The sequence below is a fragment of the Haliotis rufescens genome, unplaced genomic scaffold (assembly GCF_023055435.1).
Source record: "Haliotis rufescens isolate VD_foot unplaced genomic scaffold, xgHalRufe1.0.p SCAF_8, whole genome shotgun sequence".
Lineage (NCBI taxonomy): Eukaryota > Metazoa > Mollusca > Gastropoda > Lepetellida > Haliotidae > Haliotis > Haliotis rufescens.
In genome coordinates this window covers 8693001-8704367 of record NW_025964372.1, presented here as the reverse complement: position 1 = coordinate 8704367, position 11367 = coordinate 8693001, and the positions used below count along the sequence as shown (strand labels likewise).

General features: G+C 46.6%; 1 protein-coding gene across 4 annotated transcripts in view; it reads right to left on the bottom strand.

Moving 5' to 3' along the window:
• Window positions 1-11367, bottom strand: part of LOC124119817 (argininosuccinate synthase-like) — a 63050-nt gene that overhangs the window by 28599 nt on the left and 23084 nt on the right. For all 4 annotated transcript variants that reach the window (XM_048389154.1, XM_048389156.1, XM_048389158.1 and 1 more), the window contains 3 exons: window positions 11212-11282; window positions 8398-8519; window positions 7903-7987 (listed from right to left, as the gene is read on the bottom strand). In XM_048389154.1, coding sequence (XP_048245111.1) covers window positions 7903-7987; window positions 8398-8519; window positions 11212-11282 — 278 coding nt within the window. The remainder of the gene's footprint in view (window positions 1-7902; window positions 7988-8397; window positions 8520-11211; window positions 11283-11367) is intronic.

The window sequence follows — 11367 nt, the reverse complement described above, 5'->3', positions numbered from 1 at the left end:
CAGCAGACATGGCAACCCACAGCCACAACCAAGACTTCAGCAGCAGACATGGCAACCCACATCCAAGACTTCAGCAGCAGACATGGCAAAACACAGCCACAACCAAGACTTCAGCAGCAGACAAGGCAACCCACAGCCACAACCAAGACTTCAGGAGCAGACATGGCAGCACACAGCCACAGCAAAGACTTCAGCAGCAGACATGGCAACCCACATCCAAGACTTCAGCAGCAGACATGACAACCACCAGCCACAACCAAGACTTCATCAGCAGACATGACCACCCACATCCAAGACTTCAGCAGCAGACATGGCAACCACTAGCCACAACCAAGACTTCATCAGCAGACATGGCAACCCACATCGAAGACTTCAGCAGCAGACATGGCAACCCACAGCCACAACCAAGACTTCATCAGCAGACATGGTAACCCACATCCAAGACTTCAGCAGCAGACATGGCAACCCACAGCCACAACCAAGACTTCATCAGCAGACATGGCAACCCACATCCAAGACTTCAGCAGCAGACATGGCAACCCACAGACAAGACAGAAGCAGCAGACATGGCAATCCACATCCAAGACTTCAGCAGCAGACATGGCAACCCACTGACAACACTTCAGCAGCAGACATGGCAACCCACAGACAAGACAGAAGCAGCAGACATGGCAATCCACATCCAAGACTTCAGCAGCAGACATGGCAACCCACATACAAGACTTCAGCAGCAGACATGGCAACCTACAGCCACAGCAAAGACTTCAGCAGCAGACATGGCAACCAACAGCCACAACCAAGACTTCAGCAGCAGACATGGCAACCCACTGACAAGACTTCAGCAGCAGACATGGCAACCCACTGACAAGACTTCAGCAGCAGACATGGCAACCCACAGACAAGACAGAAGCAGCAGACATGGCAACCCACATACAAGACTTCAGCAGCAACAGCCAATATTTCTGATTTCCATCGCTCAAAATACTCAAATCAAAATAAAGTTGCACATCTTCATGTTACCAGGGCAACATTACATAGATAACATTTTATGAATGCTTCACCAGGTTTAACTTTCATGCTTTCCCCACACCCACAAGTCTGATGTTCCCTAGTGACTGCACTCACAGCTTGACTTCACACCCACAAGTCTGACTCTCCCGTGGTGACTGCACTCACAGCTTGACTTCACACCCACCAACAAGTCTGACACTCCCGTGGTAACTGCACTCACAGCTTGACTTCACACCCACCAACAAGTCTGACACTCCCGTGGTGACTGCACTCACAGCTTGACTTCACACCCACTAACAAGTCTGACACTCCCTAGTGACTGCACTCACAGCTTGACTTCACACCCACCAACAAGTCTGACGCTCCCGTGGTGACAACACTCACAGATTGACTTCACACCCACCAACAAGTCTGACTCTCCCCTAGTGACTGTAGCACTATACTCACACCTTGACTTCACACTCAAAAACAAGCCTGACCCTCCCCTAATGACTGAAGCACAACACTCACACCTTGCCTTCACACCCACCAACAAGTCTGACACTCCCTTAGTGACTGTAGCACTACACTCACACCTTGACTTCACATCAACCAACAAGTCTGACTCTCCCCTAGTGACTGTAGCACTACACTCACACCTTGCCTTCACACCCACCAACAAGTCTGACACTCCCCTAATGACTGTAGCACTACGCTCACACCTTGCCTTCACACCCACCAACAAGTCTGACACTCCCCTAGTGACTGTAGCACTACACTCACACCTTGCCTTCACACCCACCAACAAGTCTGACACTCCCCTAGTGACTGTAGCACTACACTCACAGATTGACTTCACACCCACCAACAAGTCTCATTTGATATCATCATCAGCAATGGTGAAAAGGTAAACCCTGTGAAGACTACTTGATAACATGAAGCCCTGACTTGCACAACTATGACCTATTATAGACAAATTATAGCATTTACATATTTAATCATATTCTTGCATCAAAGGTTTGTCACAATGTTCCAGTGAATAAAAGTTGGTATTTTCTTTAGATTTGTTTTCAGCAGGTATGGTTATGTTGCATTTGTGTCTCTCAGTCTTAATTTCATCCTGTAATTGCCTCAGAAATGCAGCAAAATATGCTCTGTTATTGTCTGACTTTTTGGAAGATAGTCCACCATGATGACACCTTGGCATCCCAGGCCATTATCTTGCCAGCTGATGGGACAGTCCCTGCCTTCTTTTGTGCTGGTGATGTCAAATGCTTCAATAGTTCACACATGTTGCAAGAATCTTTCTGACTCAGCTTCAAACAGAGCTAAAGCTATCATTAAACATGTTGTGCTTTGTTTGTGTTTGATCAGATGTCAGTAGCTTTGGAACCCAACAAACCGATACTTTCTGCCAAACTTTTTGTCATAATGTAATGAACTCACTCCTGGAAAATGCCTGTTATTAATCGGTTGGTCATCACCATCTTGTGGCTTCTCTGGATCATTCCTGGTGTCATCTTCAAGGCTCTCCCTGCAATGCTTAAACTCTGCTGCCCACCTCTTTACAGTGTTATATGCTTCCTTCCCTTGTGTTGTGCTCATATCTTCATAGATGGCTTTTGGTGTCACTGCATGTCCTCAAGTTAGTCTATTTTCCAAAGGACAAAGGACCCTGCTTATTTTACTGACTTGTCACAGCAATCCAGTTTTCTCAACTCACTCATGTTGTTTGTGGATATACCTCTATGGCATCATGTAATGACCAATCAAAAGATTTCACTTTGATGAAATGTCTTCTGTGTGAGGCTCAGAGGCTATCAGTCAACCCTGGTACATCGCTGGTGAGTCTGTCACTTAGCACCGTGTCACCACGAATTGTCAATGTCCAATAGCCATACATCAAGACAGGATAACCAACCTAGCCAATATGTTCTCGTGCTTGCTGATTGCAAATCAATAGCAGAATTGACACAGTAAACACAGTGGCACAAATTGGTTGGGAAATCAATGCAATGCTCATGTAATCAGTCAAGTACATGTACAAGTTCTATAAGGATGGCTATTTTAGCAGTTTAGTAGCAAGTAACTACAGTTAGGACATCGAGTTACAGAGCTGGGGAGGGACAACATACACAAATATCTGACATGGAGAACATCACCTTAACTGTGTCATTTGACTACAGTGTGTGAGATACATAGGCCTTCTGCATAGACAGTCAAACTTTTCTAAATCATAAATGAATGTTGCCTTATGCCACAATCTGGAATAAAACCATCAACAATTAATAAGGGAACAAATGATTTGAATGTGTTGTGGTGTACATTTACAATACTGTGGTGCTGCATCTGAACGCAACATCTAATCACAACGGAATTTCACATCATGCATGAACAGCACGTGATGCACGTGTACAAAGTGTGAGCTAAGCACATGTTTAAAAAGGTGAGGTGAGGTGAAATTGGGTTTAACGTCGCGTCCAAGATTATTGCACTTATATAGCGACGTGCATGCACGTGTGTGTGTGTGTGTGGCTGCTTGTACTAGTCCGGACTGATGCCGATTTATAGTGCTAGCTCACTGAGATACCATGCCGCAGTTTAACATGAATACCCCACTCAGACACAGTATACTGACTCCGAGCCGACCAGTCCTTGTTTTAGCCCCTTAATGCCGAGCGCCAGACAGGGTAACAACAAGTACAATCTTTTAACGTCTTTTTGTATGACGCGGCCCGGGATCGAACCCTGGACCTTCCGCTCTCCGGGCGGACGCTCTACCACAAGACCACGGAGGCGGTCCTTTAAAAAGGACCCTGACTATCTCGATGAACAGACATGTAGTATAACATTCAGTGATGACTTCTCTTCAAAAGTAAACCTCTCGTGAAGATCCAGGTTAGATTAGGTATTCAGAACCCCATGCTTGACGTAAGAGACATTATGAATTCAAATTTTCATGAGACCCGTGAAGATCTGGGATAGAATAGGTCCCCAGCTTGCTTGTCGTTAGGGTTGACTAACGGGACCGGATGGTCTGGTTCGCTCACTTGGTTGATGCATGTCATCGTATCCCAATTTTGTGGATCAATACTCATGATGTCAGTCTCTGAATTGTCTGTCCAGAGTTGATTATTAACAGATCCGCGTCATATAGTTGGAATATTGCTGAGTGTGCAAACAAACAAACAAACAAAAGTAAACATCTTGAGCCCTATGGTGTCCTCTGGCCCGGATGTATACATCCTGGGGGTGAGGAATCTGGTGAGGCACTTGCTAAGGTTACAACATCCATCCGTGTGGTCTCCTGACAAGTAGGCAGCCTGGGAACTGTCATCTGAGTAAAAGGTCTGACAGTGGTTTCACGCCTCCCTCTGGTACCCGACTACACCACCTTCTCAACAAAGTGAACCTACCTGAGGTGGTTGTGTTAGCAAAGTGAACCTACCTGAGGTGGTTGTATTTGCAAAGTGAACTTACCTAAGGTGGTTCTGTTAGCAAAGTGAACCTACCTGAGGTGGGTGTGTCAACAAAGTGAACCTACCCGAGGTGGTTGTGTTAGCAAAGTGAACCTACCTGAGGTGGTTGTGTCAGCAAAGTGAACCTATCTGAAGTGGTTGTGTCAACAAAGTGAACCTACCTGAGGTGGTTGTGTCAACAAAGTGAACCTACTTGAGGTGGTTGTGTCAACAAAGTGAACCTACCTGAGGTGGTTGTGTCAACAAAGTGAACCTACCTGAGGTGGTTGTGTTAGCAAAGTGAACCTACCTGAGGTGGTTGTGTTAGCAAAGTGAACCTATCTGAGGTGGTTGTGTCAACAAAGTGAACCTACCTGAGGTGGTTGTAAGGACAAAGTGAATGTACCTGAGGTGGTTGAGTCAACAAAGTGAACCTACCTGAGGTGGTTGTGTTAGCAAAGTGAATGTACCTGAGGTGGTTCTAAGGACAAAGTGAACCTACCTGAGGTGGTTCTAAGGACAAAGTGAACCTACCTGAGGTGGTTCTAAGGACAAAGTGAACCTACCTGAGGTGGTTGAGTCAACAAAGTGAACCTACCTGAGGTGGTTGAGCCAACAAAGAGAACCTACCTGAGGTGGTTGAGTCAACAAAGTGAACCTATCTGAGGTGGTTGTGTTAGCAAAGTGAACCTATCTGAGGTGGTTAAGTCAACAAAGTGAACCTACCTGAGGTGGTTGAGTCAACAAAGTGAACCTACCTGAGGTGGTTGAGTCAACAAAGTGAACCTATCTGAGGTGGTTGTGTTAGCAAAGTGAACCTACCTGAGGTGGTTGTGTCAACAAAGTGAACCTACCTGAGGTGGTTGGGTCAGCAATGTGAACCTACCTGAGGTGGATGTGTCAACAAAGTGAACCTACCTGAGGTGGTTGAGTCAGAAAAGTGAATCTACCTGAGGTGTTTGTGTCAGAAAAGTGAACCTACCTGAGGTGGTTGAGTCAGAAAAAGTGAACCTACCTGAGATGGTTGTAAGGACAAAGTGAACCTACCTGAGATGGTTGTGTCAACAAAGTGAACCTACCTGAGATGGTTGTGAGGACAAAGTGAACCTACCTGAGATGGTTGTGAGGACAAAGTGAACCTACCTGAGATGGTTGTGAGGACAAAGTGAACCTACCTGAGGTGGTTGTAAGGACAAAGTGAACCTACCTGAGATGGTTGTGAGGACAAAGTGAACCTACCTGAGGTGGTTGTAAGGACAAAGTGAATGTACCTGAGATGGTTGTAAGGACAAAATGAATCTACCTCAGGTGGTTGTGTCAGAAAAGTGAACCTACCTGAGGTGGTTGAGTCAGAAAAAGTGAACCTACCTGAGATGGTTGTAAGGAGAAAGTGAATGTACCTGAGATGGTTGTGTCAACAAAGTGAACCTACCTGAGGTGGTTGTAAGGACAAAGTGAACCTACCTCAGGTGTTTGTGTCATCAAAGTGAACCTACCTGAGGTGGTTTTGTTAGCAAAGTGAACCTACCTGAGGTAGTTGAGTCAACAAAGTGAACCTACCTGAGGTGGTTGAGTCCACAAAGTGAACCTACCTGAGGTGGTTGAGTCAGAAAAAGTGAACCTACCTGAGATGGTTGTAAAGACAAAGTGAATGTACCTGAGATGGTTGTAAGGACAAAGTGAACCTACCTGAGATGGTTGTAAAGACAAAGTGAACCTACCTGAGGTGGTTGTGTCAACAAAGAGAACCTACCTGAGGTGGTTGTGTTAGCAAAGTGAACCTATCTGAGGTGGTTGTGTTAGCAAAGTGAACCTACCTGAGGTGGTTGTGTTAGCAAAGTGAACCTACCTGAGGTGGTTGAGTCAGAAAAAGTGAACCTACCTGAGATGGTTGTAAGGACAAAGTGAATGTACCTGAGATGGTTGTAAGAACAAAGTGAACCTACCTGAGGTGGTTGTGCCAACAAAGTGAACCTACCTGAGGTGGTTGTGTCAACAAAGTGAACCTACCTGAGGTGGGTGTGTCAGCAATGTGAACCTACCTGAGGTAGTTGAGTCAACAAAGTGAACCTACCTGAGGTGGTTGAGTCCACAAAGTGAACCTACCTGAGGTGGTTGAGTCAGAAAAAGTGAACCTACCTGAGATGGTTGTAAAGACAAAGTGAATGTACCTGAGATGGTTGTAAGGACAAAGTGAACCTACCTGAGATGGTTGTAAAGACAAAGTGAACCTACCTGAGGTGGTTGTGTCAACAAAGAGAACCTACCTGAGGTGGTTGTGTTAGCAAAGTGAACCTATCTGAGGTGGTTGTGTTAGCAAAGTGAACCTACCTGAGGTGGTTGTGTTAGCAAAGTGAACCTACCTGAGGTGGTTGAGTCAGAAAAAGTGAACCTACCTGAGATGGTTGTAAGGACAAAGTGAATGTACCTGAGATGGTTGTAAGAACAAAGTGAACCTACCTGAGGTGGTTGTGCCAACAAAGTGAACCTACCTGAGGTGGTTGTGTCAACAAAGTGAACCTACCTGAGGTGGGTGTGTCAGCAATGTGAACCTACCTGAGGTGGTTGAGTCAACAAAGTGAACCTATTTGAGGTGGTTGAGTCAGAAAAAGTGAACCTACCTAAGATGGCTGTAAAGACAAAGTGAACCTATCTGAGGTGGTTGTGTTAGCAAAGTGAACCTATCTGAGGTGGTTGTGTCAACAAAGTGAACCTACCTGAGATGGTTGTGTCAGCAATGTGAACCTACCTGAGGTGGTTGAGTCAACAAAGTGAACCTAATTGAGGTGGTTGTGTTAGCAAAGTGAACCTACCTGAGGTGGTTGTAAGGACAAAGTGAACCTACCTGAGGTGGTTGTGTCAGCAAAGTGAACCTATCTGAGGTGGTTGTGTCAGAAAAGTGAACCTACCTGAGGTGGTTGTAAAGACAAAGTGAACTTACCTGAGGTGGTTGTGTCAACAAAGTGAACCTACCTGAGGTGGTTGTGTCAGAAAAGTGAACCTACCTGAGGTGGTTGAGTCAGAAAAAGGGAACCTACCTGAGATGGTTGTAAAGACAAAGTGAATGTACCTGAGATGGTTGTAAAGAAAAGGTGAACCTACCTGAGATGGTTGTAAAGACAAACTGAATGTACCTGAGGTGGTTGTGTCAACAAAGTGAACCTACCTGAGGTGGTTGTAAGGACAAAGTGAACCTACCTGAGGTGGTTGTGTCAACAAAGTGAACCTACCCGAGGTGGTTGATTCAACAAAGTGAACCTATTTGAGGTGGTTGAAAGGACAAAGTGAATGTACCTGAGATGGTTGTAAGGACAAAATGAATGTACCTGAGGTGGTTGTAAGGACAAAGTGAATGTACCTGAAGTGGTTGTAAGGACAAAGTGAATGTACCTGAAGTGGTTGTAAGGACAAAGTGAATGTACCTGAGGTGGTTGTAAGGACAAAGTGAACCTACCCGACCTTGTTGAGGTACACGAAAAGATCATAAGGTGTGTTTTTCTCTGTCCCATCCTCCAAGTTCTTCACTCTCACTGGCACACCTGACAAATACATTTAGTTTGGAATCATTACAGCATCCCAATCCTCTTCCCCACACAACACACAATAAACACTCTGAAATCTACACGACAGAATAAAAACACTGAAATCTACAATTCCATACACTCCACACAATAATGCCCAATAGTCCACACTTCCATACACTCCACACAACAAACACCCCACAGTCCACACTTCCATACACTCCACACAACAAACACCCCACAGTCCACACTACCATACACTCCACACAACAAACACCCCACAGTCCACACTTCCATACACTCCACACAACAAACACCTCATAGTCCACACTTCCATACACTCCACACAACAAACACCTCATAGTCCACACTTCCATACACTCCACACAACAAACACCCCGTAGTCCACATACATCTTTTATACGTACCTGCTTTAAACTCAATGTCCAGACATTCGGCCTTGTCCGGCGCCTTCTCTGGAAGTACAGTCATGTGGAAGAGATCGGCTGGTGCATGGTGGTTCGGGTCCTCCAGGACGCCCGACTCATAGCTGCAACAAGGAGCACATCTTCACCAGCTGGAGGACAGAGTTCCACACCAACCCACAACCTCCTTGCCTCCCTCCCTCTTTTCCCATGTTCCATGTCCCCTGGCTACCTTCTAGCAACATCGATTGAGCTTAAAGCCTTACTTACCCCACCCCACCCAGTATCTATGTCCCCTGGCTACCTTCTAGCCTCATCGACCGAGCTTAAAGCCTTACTTACCCCACCCCACCCAGTATCCATGTCCCCTGGCTACCTTCTAGCCACATCGACCGAGCTTAAAGCCTTACTTAACCCACCCAACCCGGAATCTATGTCCCTCAGCCTTACTTACCCCACCCCACCCAGTATCCATGTCCCCTGACTACCTTCTAGCCACATCCATTGAGCTTAAAGCCTTACTTAACCCACCCAACCCGGAATCTATGTCCTCAGCCTTACTTAACCCACCCAAACCAGTATCTACGTCATCAGCCTTACTTAACCCAACCCACCCAGTATCTATCTCCTCAGCCTTACTTAACCCGACCAGTATCTATGTCCTCAGCCTCACTTACTCTACCCAGTATCTATGTCCCCAGCCTCACTTACTCCACCCAGTATCTATGTCCCCAGCCACACTTACTCCACCCAGTATCTATGTCCCCAGCCTTACTTACCCCACCCTGTATCTATGTCCCCAGCCTCACTTACTCCACCCAGTATCTATGTCCCCAGCCTCACTTACTCCACCCAGTATCTATGTCCCCAGCCTTACTTACCCCACCCAGTATCTATGTCCCCTGCCTGAATTACCCCACCCAGTATCTATGTCCCCAGCCTTACTTACTCCATCCAGTATCTATGTCCCCAGCCTCACTTACACCATCCAGTATCTATGTCCCCAGCCTTACTTACCCCACCCAGTATCTATGTCCCCAGCCATTCTTACCCCACCCAGTATCTTTGTCCCCAGCCTTACTTACCCCACCCTGTATCTATGTCCCCAGCCTCACTTACTCCATCCAGTATCTATGTCCCAAACCTTACTTACCCCACCCAGTATCTATGTCCCCAGCCTTACTTACCCCACCCAGTATCTATGTCCCCAGCCTTACTTACCCCACTCAGTATCTATGTCCCCAGCCATACTTACCCCACCCAGTATCTATGTCCCCAGCCTTACTTACCCCACCCAGTATCTATGTCCCCAGCCATACTTACCCCACCCAGTATCTATGTCCCCAGCCTCACTTACTCAATCCATTATCTATGTCCTCAGCCATACTTACCCCACCCAGTATCTTTGTCCCCAGCCATACTTACTCTACCCAGTATCTATGTCCCCAGCCTCACTTACTCTACCCGGTATCTATGTCCCCAGCCTTACTTACCCCACCCAGTATCTATGTCCCCAGCCTCACTTACTCCATCCAGTATCTATGTCCCCAGTCTTACTTACCCCACTCAGTATCTATGTCCCCAGACTTACTTACCCCACCCAGTATCTATGTCCCCAGCCATTCTTACCCTACCCAGTATCTATGTCCTCAGCCATTCTTACCCCACCCAGTATCTATGTTCCCAGCCTTACATAATCCACCCAGTATCTATGTCCCCAGCCTTACATAATCCATCCAGTATCTTTGTCCCCAGTCTTACATAATCCATCCAGTATCTTTGTCCCCAGCCTTACATAATCCACCCTGTATCTATGTCCCCAGCCTTACATAATCCATCCAGTATCTTTGTCCCCAGCCTTACATAATCCATCCAGTATCTATGTCCCCAGTCTTACTTACCCCACCCAGTATCTATGTCCCCAGCCTTACATAATCCATCCAGTATCTATGTCCCCAGCCATACTTACCCCACCCTGTATCTATGTCCCCAGCCTTACATAATCCATCCAGTATCTATGTCCCCAGTCTTACTTACCCCACCCAGTATCTATGTCCCCAGCCTCACTTACTCCATCCAGTATCTTTGTCCCCAGCCTTTCTTTTCCCACCCAGTATCTATGTCCCCAGCCTTACATAATCCACCCAGTATCTATGTCCCCAGTCTTACTTACCCCACCCAGTATCTATGTCCCCAGCCTTACATAATCCATCCAGTATCTATGTCCCCAGCCATACTTACCCCACCCTGTATCTATGTCCCCAGCCTTACATAATCCATCCAGTATCTATGTCCCCGTCTTACTTACCCCACCCAGTATCTATGTCCCCAGCCTCACTTACTCCATCCAGTATCTTTGTCCCCAGTCTTACTTACCCCACTCAGTATCTATGTCCCCAGCCTTACATAGTCCATCCAGTATCTATGTCCCCAGCCTTACATAATCCATCCAGTATCTATGTCCCCAGCCTTACATAATCCATCCAGTATCTTTGTCCCCAGCCTTTCTTTTCCCACCCAGTATCTATGTCCCCAGCCTTTCTTTCCCCACCCAGTATCTTTGTCCCCAGCCTTTCTTTTCCCACCCAGTATCTATGTCCCCAGCCTTACATAATCCACCCAGTATCTATGTCCCCAGTCTTACTTACCCCACCCTGTATCTTTGTCCCCAGCCTTACATAATCCACCCAGTATCTATGTCCCCAGTCTTACTTATCCACCCCACACGGTGACTATGTCCGATGCTGTACTTACATTGTAGCACCCAGTGCCCCACCCCCCTACCTGTGTCCCCAGTTCTACCCCTGCAGCCATCACCTTATGTGCATCATGTTGGCATCCATACTCCAGGGGGACTTGGGTGTCACAGGTAATGGGATCCCTTTTTGCTGAAACAAAAACCCAGACAAATGGCATGGTGGTGAAAGTCTTACTGCTTGTCACTGTAAACTGACAATGTAATGGACAAAACAA